The sequence below is a fragment of the Rhinolophus sinicus genome, linkage group LG17 (genome assembly GCF_036562045.2).
Source record: "Rhinolophus sinicus isolate RSC01 linkage group LG17, ASM3656204v1, whole genome shotgun sequence".
In the NCBI taxonomy this organism is placed as follows: Eukaryota; Metazoa; Chordata; class Mammalia; order Chiroptera; family Rhinolophidae; genus Rhinolophus; species Rhinolophus sinicus.
The window spans coordinates 21,775,894-21,790,730 of record NC_133766.1 but is presented as its reverse complement, the minus strand read 5'-3'; the positions used below and the strand labels follow the sequence as shown (position 1 = coordinate 21,790,730).

Here is a 14,837-nt window from a genome sequence, read left to right as displayed (position 1 = left end):
TTGGATTGTTAATCTTTTATAATTGATTCACCAGAGTTAAGTTAGCCTATGTGTTGCAAATATTTAAAAAAATACTGTCATTTACAGTGATTTTTAAGGCTCTTGCCTTTTCTTTGACTCTCGGCCCTCTGTGGCTGCCCCAGGAAGATCCTGGAGCGTGAGGGCAGGGAGCACAGGGGAGTCACCCTCACCTTCTGGGCAGTGTGGCTCGCTTGTCTTAAGGCTTTGGGTACTGGATCACCCAGGGTAAGCTGTAGCTTTGTTTTTGGGTGGGGACTCCCCCCATCACATTAATGAAAGTCAGTAACAAATAGAGGCTTTTACCTCCCAGCCCAATGTTTGCGAATGTGCCAACGTGGGGTCTCCAATGATGTACTTCTGTGCATCTTTTGTTTTGGAGACTTTCTACGATTTAAACAATTTGCTGTGAGATTTATGTATAGGTCAGTTTCTAGGGGAGGACCATCAGTTGCCCCTCACTGAGTTTTGATCCTCACTGAGTTCTGGAAGGAAGGCAAACTCCCTGTCCCCCAACAGAAGTAGAAGAAAGGCATCGTTTCAACCAAGACTTACCTGTTCGTCATTTCTTATGTTCCTGAGCTGGGCTAGATGAAGAGAGACATGTGACACATCTCTCCAGCCTTTAAGCAGCTCTGTCGTTCAGCGGATGAGAGAGAGTCTCCCTCACCACCACTGCTGCTTTGGGGGCAGCTCCCTTTGTATTTCCTTTGCAGCACAAACCACAGTGTACAATTAAAAACTGTTTATTGTGTACCTCATGCATTAAAAAGTAAGTCTCATTTTATATCCCAACTTCATGAACTCGTAGTTCAGAGAGAGAATTCATTTCCCAATTAAAAGCAACTTCTGGATTTCTCAAGACCGACCAAAGAGGCAAAAAGTAATTAAACTGGTAAATACAACTGAACACAAGATTATTGCCTAGGCTGCATTATACTAATATGATTAAGAATTACCCACAGAACACAAAAAAGAACAGTCTGTGTGAAGGTCTTGGTCTTTTCCGTCTCTTTTTATGCTGAGGTGGTTTAAGTGTCAGGTTCTCATGGGTCGTAACCTCCTGCTTAACACACGCCACTAGCTGTGCTCGGCCTTTTACATGCACCTTCCTATCTGATGAAACAGTGAAGAGACCAAAGGGAATCAACAAGCTAACACAATTACTTAAATCAGAATGGGCTGAAACATGAGGAATAGATTTCATATTACTTTAACTAGCCTGAGGACGTTTCAGTTGTGCATCAGTACCTGGAGATACATATCCTATGATAAGCCTCTGAAGAACTTAGGAAATAATGTTCACAAGTCCAGACTCCCTGACCTCCATTGCCCAGACCATCAGACCTCTGGAAGATTACCATCTCAGACCAATCCAGAGACTAAGAATGTAGGACTTACCTTCCCAAGAATGTACATTTTACTATAAGAACTCTAAGCTTTCCTCTTTTCTTTGGACCACTCTGCGTGTTACCTGGTAGTGTCCCACAATTTGCAAATCTTAAGATCGTTGAATAAAACCTTGTCATTTAATTCTTAAAAAAAAAGTAAGTCTCATGGGGGCACAGCCTCATTTGTTGGTTTCCATGTTATATCCCAGCACCGTCCAGACCAGTGTGTGGCACATAGTGGGCAGTCCAGGTTTTTGCAGAGTGATGGCATTCTGGGAAGGTGAGATCAGGTACTGCCTGTGCTGTGTCTCCTCCCTGTGTCCCTGCCTGGCTCCGTTCCAGGGATGGGGACTTTGGAGGCACCCAACAGAGATAATGAATGATGAAAGGACAATGCGTCCTGGTCCTGTGGCCTTGTGACCTCCTCACACCTTCCTTTTTCACTAGTACAGGGCTGGGGGTCGGGCAGTTCCCAGGTTGCAGGCTAAACGGACAGGGGCAAAGGTCTGAGCCAGACGCAGATGCCGCAGTCCTAGCTGGGGAGCTGGGGAGGGCGAGGCCACGGCCATGGCCAAGTGGAACTGGAGGAGGAGAGAGAACAATTAAACTGGCTGCACGATAATTCTATCCTCTTCCCTTCTTAGGGAGGGGCTGTGGGTATCCCCGCCTCCCACCCTCCGCGTAGCAGCCTGCACACACTGGGCATGAGCTGCTGTCTTGCTCAAGACGCCAAGAGGGCAGCCCCTGATCCATGGACTTGGGGTGGCAGAGCTGCCTGGAAGCCCTGAGCCGCTGCTCCCTGGCCACACGGGGGTATGGATGGTAGCCTCCGATTAAAATTTGGAGAACTAAGTGTCTTTGCCTCTTTAAAAAGTACATACATTAATTGTAACTCACCTAGAAATAAAGATACAATAAAGAAAATTAAGTCGCCTGTAATCCTGTCTTTCAGGTATAATTACTATTATCATTTTATTGAGTATGAATGCCCTTCCTGTTAAAGATACACACACCTAATACATATACAGAGGGCGCCAAAAAATGTATACACATTTTAAGAAAGGAAAAACTATTAAAATTGTAATACTCAATATATACCAATAACAAATGATGAATACAAGTCACGTTTGGCTTCTGCAATTACAAGAGGTGCTCAGAGTGGTTACCATCAGCATCCAGACACTTCTGATTATAGTGAACTACTGCTTGAGCCACGCTGACAAAGTGTCCACTTGTATACATTTTTTGGCACCCCCGTATATCCTTAAAACTCCATCTATGATTAGTACCTTAGCGTAAAATTCTAGAAGTAGAATTTCCATATCAAAAGTTTGCACTTTAAGGCCTATATACATTTTCAGTGCCCACTTTGGCTGTTGATATCATGGGCAGTCTTGGCTGAGTTTGTATCCTTTGCCTGTATCCATGGGGTGGTGGAAAAGGGGCTTGGAGAGCAGTGAGAATGGGGTTCAAATTCCAGCCCTGCCACGGAATTATGACTGAAAGGCCTTGAACTAATTGTGTAGCGTCTCTGAGCTTGAGTTTCATCATTTGTAAAATCAGATGCTTCCTCCTGCGGTGGGTGTGAGGGTCCCCATTGGAACTACTTAGCAGCCAAGGCACACAGAACACTCCCGGAAAGCAGGGGCTCTGTTTCCCTGCTCCTCTGACTCTGAGGCTGCCTGTGCTTGGCGCCTTTTCTGTGCTGAGGAGCTTGCTCCAACGGCCCCAGCAGCAGCCCTCCTTCCGAAGTCCTCTTTACCGCTACCTGGAAAAGCATCCAGGTCTGCCCCCTCCCTGGGCTACAGGTGGGGAGATGGTGCGTAACCTGACCTTCTGCTGGGAGTGCAGGGCTGTCTTGTTTAACAATGTGCACCACACACTGACAACACCACCTGGTTCGGACTTTGTATCACTCTTGGCACCTGTCAATCTTGGGAAAGGATGTCTTCCTGTCTCATTGCATTGCACCCCTGCCCCCAGCTGTGCAGTTTAGGTGGTGTGGAGAGAGAGCCAGGGAACTCGGGACTAGGATGCCAGAGCCTGCTTCCCTCCCAGTGTTCTGGGTCACCCCTCTGCCCAGTGCCTGGAGGTACACATAGCACCTTAAATGAAGTGGGTAGGAGTGGGATCCAGTTACCCGCCCCAGTGGGGACAGTAACACATAGGGGCCAGATAGTAATAGCACACAATAATGCAGTGCTTACTATGTGCCAAGTACCACTCTTAGTGATTTACATAATATGCATGTGTTAACTCATTTAGTATAGATAGGTACTATTATTACCCTATTTAACAGATAGGAAACTGAGGCACAAAGGGATTAAAAACTTCCTGGTGAGTGATGGTGGAGCTTGTGAAGGGGATTCTTCTGTGGGCCCTGGGGCTTGTTCCTCCCTGTCCTATCCTTACACCTGTTTTGTTGGTGAGCAGGACCTCAGGCCTAGGATATACACATATTTCTTCCTTTTTCTCGGGCTCGGCTAGGGCTTAGGATGCTGACTACTCTTTTTTTTTAATTAAATTTATTGAGGTGACAATTGTTAGTAAAATTACATAGATTTCAGGTGTACAATTCTGTATTACATCATCTATAAATCCCATTGTGTGTTCATCACCCAGAGTCAGTTCTCCTTCCATCACCATATATTTGATCCCCCTTACCCTCATCTCCCACCCCCCACCCCCCTTACCCTCTGGTAACCACCAAACCATTGTCTGTGTCTATGAGTTTCTGTTTCTCATTTGTTTGTCTTGTTCTTTTGTTTTGGTTTATATACCACATATCAGTGAAATCACATGGTTCTCTGCTTTTTCTGTCTGACTTATTTCGCTCAGCATTACACTCTCAAGATCCATCCATGTTGGATGCTGACTACTCTTGAGTCTTTTCATGTGGTCCCATGATGGAAGATTTGGTGGAGGGAGATAAGGGTGACTATGAACAGCTAGAATGGGGGCCCCATCCTGCCTCCCTCTGGGTTCCGGCAAAGATAGAGAGGCACGGAACAGATTTGGGAGAGTTCCCATATCGTCCTTATTGCCACTGTCACCCTAGCGGTCGCCCACCCCCACCCCTGGCAGTGGGCTCTCTGGCCTGGTCCCTGCCACACTGGCCCATGGTCTTGCCTCTCACATTGCATGCAGTCTAGCACATGAAACAATCTTTTCTACAGTGCGAGGGAATTTCAGATACAAACTTGGGGGGCGGGGGATCACAGTATAATTCCAGGTTTCGCACGGGCTTCAAATATTTTATAATCCCTGCCAGACAGTCCTTGTCTTAAGAGCCTGTGCGGCTTTTTAGTAGGAAGACCCTTCCTTCAGATTTCGGCCCTCCTGGGTCCTTTGGTCTCCCTCCTCTGTTGTCCATGCCAGAGAGGCGGAGCCTTTCCTAGGTGACTCTTGGCTTCTGGTTGAACCTGCCACTGCCCCTCTGCTGGTGGCCCCTGGCCGCACTCTGGGAATCCTGTTTCCTCTCCTTGTCCTTCTCTGGCTCAGAGCTCAGCACCTTCCCTGCTGTTCTTTATTTAGCGCTGTACTCCAGATTAGCACATTCTTGATTTCCTCTCTCCAGGCTCTTTGCACTTCACAGCTGTCTACAAGGCCCCTTTTGCTTTTCATGGCTCTGCCCTGTGACGTCAGTCAGCCTGCCCACCTGACTGATTTGAAGGTCTTACTTTCATTGCTGGCGTTGGTTTTCATATCCATTCAGGGACTTCTGAGAAACATGTGCCTGGATGTCAATTACCAGTCTTCATGGGAAATTCTTACTCTGTTTCTCTTAAATTGAAAAATACTACTCTTTCCAATTTACTTATTTAGCAACATCGAATCCAGTTTTACAGATGAGGAAACCCTTTTCAGAAATGTGGATTGGCTTCCCAGACACAATTGGGAAGTGCAGAACTGGGATGTGAGTTGTGTGTGATTCCCATGGCCAGGTTCGTTGTACTAAAGTCCATGTGCCTCCTCTGCCAGGTAAAGAATTGTCTAAAGGCCTGGAGGTGGAATGTGAACCCAGGTTTTCTGGCTGCAGTTCTCTTTTGAGAGTGTGTGTGGGGTTTTTTTAGTTTTTTTTTTAAAGATTTTATTGGGGAAGGGGAACAGGACTTTATTGGGGAACAGTGTGCACTTCCAGGATTTTTCTCCAAGTCAAGTTGTTGTCCTTTCAATCTTAGTTGTGGAGGGTGCTGTTCAGCTTCAAGTTGTTGTTCTTTCAGTCTTAGTTGTGGAGGGCGCAGCTCAGCTCCAGGTCCAGTTGCCGTTGCTAGTTGCAGGGGGCACAGCCCACCATCCCTTGCGGGAGTCGAACCGGCAACCTTGTGGTTGAGAGGACACGCTCCAACCAACTGAGCCATCCGGGAGCTCAGCGGCAGCTCAGCTCAAGGTGCCATGTTCAATTTTAGTTGCAGGGGGCACTGCCCGCCATCCCTTGTGGGACTCGAGGGATTGAACTGGCAACCTTGTGGTTGAGAGCCCACTGGCCCATGTGGGAATCGAACCGGCAGCCTTCGGAGTTAGGAGCACAGAGCTCTAACCACCTGAGCCACCGGGCCGGCCCGAGTGTGTGTTCTGAGTTCAGGAGGGGCTGAGGGGCTGCACTTGGCTCTGGGCTTCGTTGCGTCCTCACTTAGCACGTCTGGTTAATTAGAGGATGGAGCTGGTTCCCAGGTGGTGGTCACCAGGCTACACAGAAACCCAGCCGACAGCTCTGCTGGTGACTCGTGCTGGCTACAGCATGTACTCCAGCCTCAACACACACATGCTGGAGACCCGTGTGCTGCTGCAGTTATGCTGCTGGTCAGCGATCAGTGCCTGTGATAAGAAGCTCTCTTACGGGTATCACTTCATTAGATGCTTGTAATTGCTTCAGGAGGGAGGGGACCAGGTATTATTTTCCACCCCTCTCCAATTTATAGATGCAAAGAAACATAAGGACGTCTCTCCAAGGTTATGCGACGAGAAATTGATAAATCCCAGACCTTGGCTCCCCATGATTGTAAATCCATGACCTCATCATGTGCCAGTAAATTGACAACTTTTTTTCTTTCTCTCTGGGTCTCGCTTCCTATGTGCCTGTAGGGGGCAATAGAGTTCTTCCCTGTTTGCTCTGAGAACTTTTGCTCCTGAACCCTTTGAACTTATCAGTCTTACATTATAGTGGGTTATAAGCATTTTCCATGTCTGCCTCCCTCGTGCACCCCCCCCCCCCGCAACTTGAGTGCTTTCAGATCAGGACTCTTCCCACATTTGGTTCTGATGTCCAGCCCCACGTGTGGACCACAGTAAATGCTTGTGATATGAAATTATTTGCAAATGAAATTAGTGCCACCTCCAATTCCTCATAGAGCTTGAGAAAGGGAAATCAACTTTTCTCCTGGTTCATCCAAATGAATGAATGAAGTTGAGGGTGGCAGAATTCAGGACCTGTGCGGTGTCCTCAAGTGGCCACGAGGTGGCAGTGTGACCCCACGGGGACATTGCCTCCCGCGTGCTCCCTAGGACACTGAACAACAGTACCTGTTTAGGGATTGCCTCTGCAAAGTCAGTCTGCATTTGGCAGTCTGGACTGACAATTCTCAGCCTCCACCCCACCTCTAAAAGCTGCGTGGCATCGTGGAAAAGGCTTGGACCTTGCAGTCCACCAGGCCTAGATTTTAACCCTAGCTCTGTCTTTCCCCAGGATCTGAGCCTGGGACACACTACTTCTCTGAGCCTCAGTTTCCTCATCCTGTAAAAATGGCAATTGTTGTATAGTTAGAAAAAGTCGAGCATATCACGGACCACAGCATAAGTGAATGCTAGTTTTATTGTTGGGAACTCCCGTGTTTGCCTTTCAGTCCCCTCTGTAATCTGGCTCCATCCTGGCCATCGGCTCTTACTTGCCAAGCTTCATGCATTGTCCAGCAGATCTCTTAGCCCTCCCTCCACGCTGCATCGCTCACCCAGCCCAACTCCCATCCACCTCAGTCAGGCAGCCCGATTGCCGCCGTTTCCCTGCCGAGAGGCCTTCCCTTCCGCCTGTCCGTAGCCTTCTCAGCCCTCCTGCCTCCCCACACTGCAGCTCTTCAGATGTCCAAAGCAGTTGGGGTGTGTACTGTATAAGGCTGCTCGTGACTTCCCATCGAGTCGGGGAGTCTGTGAGGGGCGTTGCCTTAGTTATCTTGGCTTCTGTGCCGTGCACTTAGCAGACATTGTGTAACGAGAAGAATAGCACCTACTGTCGAGCACATGCCAGGCACCTGCTGGGTAGGCATTTGACAGATTTCATTGAATCTCTCTAATCTCCGTATCAGGATGTTTCTGGATCTTACCGTAAAGAAGTCCTGAGGGACGCTGGTGATGTCACTGAGGATCCAGGGAGTTGCCGCTCCCCTGGTGCCTTCCTCAGTATCGGTTTATCCTCTTAGGCGGGTCCCCTTACGGCACCCAGGGGCCTGCCACTGTCCCAGGTGCCGTGTGCAGGAGACGTGGTATGTAGTCCTTGTGCTCCCTTTGCGAGGCCTCTCAGCAGATTCCTACAAAGTTCTTGGCCATTGTTGCGTCTTAGGCTAATGAGGGGCCTGGAATTAATGAGACTGGCCTGGACTAGTCAGGTGCAGCCCCCAAGACTCCTTAGAGATCCAGGCTCCTTTAATGCCCCTGGCCACCTGGCCCACGGAAGAGGTGACATGAATGAGCCTCGGTGAATGAAATAACTTGCTCAAGGTTGCAGACCTTGTAAGAACCAGGATTCGAACCACATCAGGCTGACTCCAAGGCCATGTGTTGGTTGGATGAAGTAAACCACAGAAGTAGCAGAAACATTGCCCAGGATTCCGTGTGCTGGCTTTGAGGGATGGAGGAGTTACCTTTCCTTACAGATTCTTGAGTCTCTCCTCTCCCCAGGCCCCTTTCCATTATTGGGTCGGTTTTCCTCAGTTTGTCTTTCTCCCCGCGCCTCCTTTGCCCCTGTCTTCCAATGCCCAGCTGCTGCCCTGCCTTCCAGAATAGACCTCATGCCCTGAGCTGGATGGACTGGACTGATCTCGGTACAGCTGTCAGGGCCCCACGATGGGTCATATTGTTTTTTTGTTTTTTATTTTAAGATCAGACAAGGGAGCTGCAAAGTTCTAAGTCAGCATTTAGGAGAAGTTGCTGCTGGGGAAAATGCCAAGGGGGCTGGTAGAGGGCCTGCAGGAGTGGGGAGTTTCCGGTGTATCAGGGAGGTGTCAGGGCTTTGGAACAGGCCCATGTGGGGCAGCAGCCAGCCGTCCCCCTGCAGAGACAGTGCGGTTACTCAGGAGGCTGTTCGTCTTGCAGATGCTTCAGGACTGCCCCAAGGCCCGGCGCGAGGTGGAGCTGCACTGGCGGGCCTCCCAGTGCCCACACATCGTGCGGATCGTGGACGTTTACGAGAACCTGTACGCCGGGAGGAAGTGCCTGCTGATTGTCATGGAGTGGTGCGTAACCGCGCCTGTTCTGTCTCTGGCCCCGCTGGGCCCACTCCCTGCCAAGCCCCTCCCCTCCTGGGGACTGCCCAGATGTGCCCTGAAGCTTAAAGCTTCATACTTTGGGGGGCTGAAGGAGAGTGGTGGTGAGGTGTTGTGTTCCCCAGATCTAACTGTGGCCTTGTTTCAGTTTGGATGGCGGAGAACTGTTTAGCCGAATCCAGGACCGAGGAGACCAAGCGTTCACAGAAAGAGGTAAGAAGAGTCTGCTGTGGGACGGGCCTTGGGCAGGCAGGGCAGCAGGGTTCTGAAGGGGACCCTCTGTGGTGCCCGCTGTCTGAAAGATGCTGAGGCCTGCCACCTCGCCTGGCTCGCTGCCAGGGTTGCCGTCCGCACCTGAGCCAGGGTGGCTCCTTGTGACTTGGTTTCTGGGTGGGTGGGGGTGAGGTGGATGTAGGGAGCCTTAGGCTGCATGGCGAGGGGTAGGGACTGGTGCAGCGGATTTTTTAACGTAATGACACATCTTGTGACTTTCTTTCCCTCTCCCGCCTTCTCTACAGAAGCATCAGAAATTATGAAGAGCATTGGTGAAGCCATCCAGTACTTGCACTCAATCAACATTGCTCATCGGGATGTCAAGGTGCCAGCTGTTCGTTATGCCCCCCCCGCACCCCCCAGCTCAGGTGCTGCTGAGGGCCCTGGGGTCTCAGCGAACCTGGGAAGGGTTGCCAGAGTCGCCCTGCATCCTTGCTGCCTGGTTTCTGGGGCCAACTGGGGCAGGATGCCACTCTGCTCTGCAGGGCTGCCCTCTCTGGGCAAACCCCAGCAGTGAAGCCTCCGGCCGCTCAGCGCCGTGGCCCCTCGCTCAGCGCCGCACAGTTGCACCCTTGGTTTCTCGGTCCTTGTGGTGTTTCTTGCTGGTTCTCTGCGTTCGTCTCTGATCTCCAAGTACACGGAAAGCTCTGGGAAGGCAGCGAGCTGGCCATATATCACTCGTGTTGCTCATTGTGTGCAGATCATAGGGGCTAGACATGGGTTGTTGACAGAGAAAGGAAGGAAGGTATCGTTATCCTTTTGATTTCCGATAGCCCCTCACAGGTTGATGGAGTTTTATTTCTCTGCCTTTCTCTCTGTAGCCCGAGAATCTCTTATACACCTCTAAAAGGCCCAATGCCATTCTGAAACTCACTGATTTTGGCTTTGCCAAGGAAACCACCAGCCACAACTCGCTGACCACTCCGTGTTATACGCCGTACTACGTGGGTAAGTTCGGAGGAGGCCTGGGGGCTCATCCTTCCCCACAGCTTTCCCCAGCTCCTCCTCCTGCTGGTCTTAGAGCCACAGGTTCCGGGAGAGTCGTGTCCTCTGGCCCTTTCTGGCTCTGGTTCTGGTGAAGCCTGACCTGTAGTCAGAGTTCAGCTGGGATTGAGGCATCGTGGGAAATTAACTGCCTGAGATTGCAGGCAGAATTCTGTGCACATGCACACCTTTCCTGAGAAAAGCCATCCTTTCCATCAGGTTCCCAGTGGAGTCTGGACACAGATTTGGCTCTGCCGCCCCTGCTGACTGGCGCAGAGTAAACTCTCAAATGCGTTTGTCAGGTTAAATAGACATCATGGGTCTGAAAGGCTCTTGCAGTTCAAGAATTATTTCACCTTAAGATTCAGCCCTAGTGTTCCTCTTGGAGGATGGTCTCCCTACATCCAACCCTGGGGCTGGGTTACGGCTACTCCCCTTCCACCCCCAACTACAGTCCCATCATGATGGTCCGAAGGGTTGGTTTGGGAACATTCACAGAGAAGTTGGGGTAGGTCACAGTGTTCCGAGGGCCAGGCCCACTCATACTGGTTGATCTTTGGTTTGCAGCTCCAGAAGTGCTGGGCCCAGAGAAGTATGACAAGTCCTGTGACATGTGGTCCTTGGGTGTCATCATGTACATCCTGTGAGTGTGCCGGGCTGGGCTGGGGCAGGGTGGGAGGGGCCTGTACCTGTCCGGGAGGAGAGGACGAGGCGAGGTCGGCGTTCCCCTTCTGGATGGGGGATTCCTTGGGAATCCCATGCATGTCTGCTTCTCTCAGTGCTTAGCGGGTTCTGATAGCTGAGTGATGGGTATAAAGTAGCTAACGGGCAGGAACATGTGTGGTGTAGACGCTGAGTACGTTGGGTTCCAGGGCCCTGTCCTTGACTTGTATATTGTGCCTGAATCAACGAGTCCCAGTTTTTCTGTGAGCTTTGCAAGAAAAAGTCTGTTTCTCACCCTATTCCTAGTGCAGGGCCCCTATAACAGCAGCTCTGACCCCCTCTTCCTGCTTCCGTCCCCTTGGCTCAGGCTGTGTGGGTACCCACCCTTCTACTCCAATCACGGTCTTGCCATCTCTCCGGGCATGAAGACTCGCATCCGGATGGGCCAGTATGAATTTCCCAACCCAGAGTGGTCAGAAGTATCGGAGGAAGGTGAGAAGCCCACCTGTGTGCTTGTACATGAGTACGTGTGGGCCTCTGGCTCACGTAGGTGGTGTAGCTGTGGCTCTGCCCACACCAGCTGGGTATGTCCTGCCTGTGTGAAGGGCCTGTCAGGCGGGAAGTGTGATGGTCCTCAGGGCAGCGCCTTAGGCAGTCTGCGCCGTCCGACACCCCTGGAAACTGGGAAGGAGCAAGAGAGGGAGGCTGGCCCCTGAGCTGTGTCTGTCCCCTGCCCCACCCCACAGTGAAGATGCTCATCCGGAACCTGCTGAAAACAGAGCCCACGCAGAGAATGACCATCACGGAGTTTATGAACCATCCCTGGATCATGGTAAGCCTGGCAGGTTGGAGAGACCTTGGTCCTTGGGGACTGTCCCTTGGGACGAGGTCTTAGCCAGGACTCTGCCCTGCCCAGGCTTTCACTTGGACCCTTTTTCTCTCCCCTCAGCAATCAACGAAAGTCCCCCAAACCCCACTGCACACCAGCCGGGTCCTGAAGGAGGATAAAGAGCGGTGGGAGGATGTGAAGGTGAGGGACCCACTGGCCGAGAGGGGTTGGGGGGCAGCTCCTGGGCAGGGCTGTGAGGGGCCTGTGCCTCAGGGAGGAGGGAAGGAGGCAGAGGGCCTGCTGTGGCTCCCGGGGTGCCCAGGTGTGCATGGTGCTGCTTGCTGCGGAGGGTTTGGTTCTGCATTTTTCTCACCCCAGGCAATGTCTGTTATAACAAGTACAGCGACTCGGAGCCTCTTCCCTGACCGGTTTGGGCCAGAGGATTCTGTGTCCTGGTCTAAACTAGGCCTGGCTGTTTCTTAAAACTTCTCTACTCCCTGGGTCTCTGCAAGGACCTGAGAAGCCATCTGGTACTGTCTCTTCATTTTGTAGATGAGGAAACTGAGGCCCAGAGCAGGGCAGTGACCTGTTCAAGGTCACACAGCTAGTGACTGGCTGGGGCAGACCACAGCCCAGGTCTCCTGACTCCTAGACCAGTGTTTCTTCTGCCTTCTTACGGGGTCGCTGGAGGACTCTTGGAGCAGCGGCAGCAGAGGCCGGGCTCTGTTGTCCCAGCCCAAGGCTGAGGCTGCTGTCAGCCCTGGACCCACTAACCAGCCTGCCTCTTCTCTCTCTGCTTTGGTCGCCCTCATCCGGCCCTGACCTGTGTCTCTCTCGTCTCTTCCTTACTGTAACCCACCCCCCTATCCCCCCAGGAGGAGATGACCAGTGCCTTGGCCACAATGCGTGTCGACTATGAGCAGATCAAGATAAAAAAGATTGAAGACGCGTCCAACCCTCTGCTTCTGAAGAGGCGGAAGAAAGCTCGAGCTCTGGAGACCGCGGCCCTTGCTCACTGAGCTGCCAGCCCGGCCTGCTCCACTGGAGGACAAGCAATAACTCTCACCTGGATATATTTTTTAAATGAAGAGACACAGAGTTGTGCACTGCTGCCTCCCCTCGTCCTCAGCTGCATGGAACCCAGAGCCTCGTGAGAGGCGGAATTCTGCCTTGGGTTCTGGCCACCCCAGAGAGGGAGAGGCTGGGAGGTCGGTAGGGCTTGGAGAGAAGGGAGCAAGATGCTCTTGAACCTGTGCTCATTTTGCAGTTTTATCAGTAATTTGACTTAGAATTTTTATGAAACTTCTTTTATTGTTCTTCCCCCACTCCTCTCTCCCAACCCCCTTCCTCTTGTTAAAGGGTATTTGTGGAAATGTTATAGGGAGTGTCCCATGTTGTCCCATCTGTCCCATTTCCCCACTACAGCCTGAGGTTCCCTCTGGCTGAGGCGTTCCCGGAGCTCAAGGCCATGGAGGGCTGGGGCCAGGATGCCACCCGCCTCCTCTATGGAGCCCTCAGGCATCACCAGTGTGCCAGATGGATAGGGGTGTGTGTGTGTGTCTGGATCTGTTCCTGGGACTGCATTTGTGCGGCCAGGGGCAGGCAGGGCGGCAAGAACCTTCTGCCTTGGGCCTGCCCTGCCCGTGTGGGGCCTGCCACAGTGCCTGGGAGTCTGTCCCGGCCCTGAGCTGGCCCTCCTGGCCTCTGTTAGCTGGTTCCTGGAGGAGGACGGGGGTGACTTAGGCACTGGCATGCAATCAGGAAGACTGGACGGCTTGCCCCCTAGGACCCTGGCTCCCCATGTCGTGCTGAGTCCTAGTCCTCTGAGGAGCTGATTGACCGAGTAACTTGTTTCCCTTTCTGCCATTATTAACACGTTCTTGTTTATTTTTCTTACATTTTTAGCCATTTCTCAACAGGCCTCCTCTCAGCTCTCATGGGTGAGCCTGGGCAGTTTATAAGTGACACAGAGCTTCTGCATTATGCCCCGGGCTCTGGGGGCATCGGCCAGCTACCCCTGTGGGCAAAGGCAACACCACTTTTGTGGTCTGCCTGCACATTTCCATTGTGTGGACTAGTGGGTGGGTGGGAGGAGGTCTTCGTACCAAAGATGTCCCGACTCTGCCCCTTCCCCATTAGCCACTTCACCCCCACCCCAAACAACTGGGCTTCAGGTGTCCCAGCCAGTGAGGGGAAGGTCCTCCCAGTGTTACTGAGGAGCAGCGTGGGAGGGGAGGTCCTCTGTGCCATGGTCCCAGCTTTCATCTCCCTCAGGGCAGGATGGTGGAGGGGCACCCATGGGCTTCTCTGGCGTGGGGGCAGGGCTCCGAGTGCCTGCAGCCCCTCCCGTGTCTGATGGTGTGTCCAGCACTCAGATTGTTGTAAACTGTTGTTGTTTTGTATGAGCGAAATTGTCTTTACTAAACAGATTTAATAGTTGAAAGTTTCCTTTTTTTTTCTTCATGGGGCCCAGCCCCTCGACTCCCCCGCCTCTTTTCCCATGTGTGGAGAGTGGTCCTGTATGTTAGGAGGGCAGAGGCCGTGTGTCTTGGGAGAGGAGGGAGGAGGGGAGGAGAGGGCAGAGGAGAGCCTCCTGGGTGAGCGGAGCCAGCGCCTGCCCTGTCAAGGGCCCGGCCTGGACGGGTCGGTGTCGCGGCATGAATGTTGCTCTCCTTCAGAGCAGGGGGAGGGTGCCAGTAAGTGCTGGGGAGCCCATGCTCTTTTGCCAAATACTGAATCAGGAGACTTGCTGCTTCTTGGCACATGATTCTTTGACCTATTTAGCCATAGTCAGACACTGGCACCCTCAGCCTGCTGGACTGTCGGGCGTGAGGGTCTGGGGAAAAAAGAGTGGTGGTGATTTGGTTCAAATCCTGGGAAAGAGACCTAGGGAGCTGGTTGGTGTAGTTTTTGAAAGTTCCAGGAGGGGGCGATAGGGGTCAGGCAGAAACCAAACTACATCTGCTCTGGAAGAGCCTCAGGGTTCATGTGACCCATTCCCCTGAATTCACAGATGAAAAGACTGAGACCCAGAGTGAGATGTTTCTCACACAATGACTTGGTATGCAGTAGGCCTAAGGTAGAAATCAGTCTACTGACCCCACTGCTTTCCCAGGCAGACAGGAAAATAGTGCATCTTAGATAACTTCACATTTTCTCACGTGATCCTCAGAGCTGCCAGGGGAGAAAGGCAAGGCAGGGTGG

General features: G+C 51.9%; 1 protein-coding gene across 1 annotated transcript in view; it reads left to right on the top strand.

Annotated features, from left to right (window-relative positions):
- Positions 1 to 14,076, top strand: part of MAPKAPK2 (MAPK activated protein kinase 2) — a 45,033-nt gene extending 30,957 nt beyond the window's left edge. The window contains exons 2-10 of the mRNA XM_019752465.2: positions 8,715 to 8,854; positions 9,033 to 9,097; positions 9,403 to 9,482; positions 9,979 to 10,105; positions 10,709 to 10,784; positions 11,172 to 11,296; positions 11,551 to 11,636; positions 11,754 to 11,834; positions 12,509 to 14,076. Of these exons, the coding sequence (XP_019608024.2) occupies positions 8,715 to 8,854; positions 9,033 to 9,097; positions 9,403 to 9,482; positions 9,979 to 10,105; positions 10,709 to 10,784; positions 11,172 to 11,296; positions 11,551 to 11,636; positions 11,754 to 11,834; positions 12,509 to 12,652 (924 nt within the window). The 3' untranslated portion in view covers positions 12,653 to 14,076. The remainder of the gene's footprint in view (positions 1 to 8,714; positions 8,855 to 9,032; positions 9,098 to 9,402; positions 9,483 to 9,978; positions 10,106 to 10,708; positions 10,785 to 11,171; positions 11,297 to 11,550; positions 11,637 to 11,753; positions 11,835 to 12,508) is intronic.
- The last annotated feature ends 761 nt before the right edge of the window (positions 14,077 to 14,837 follow it).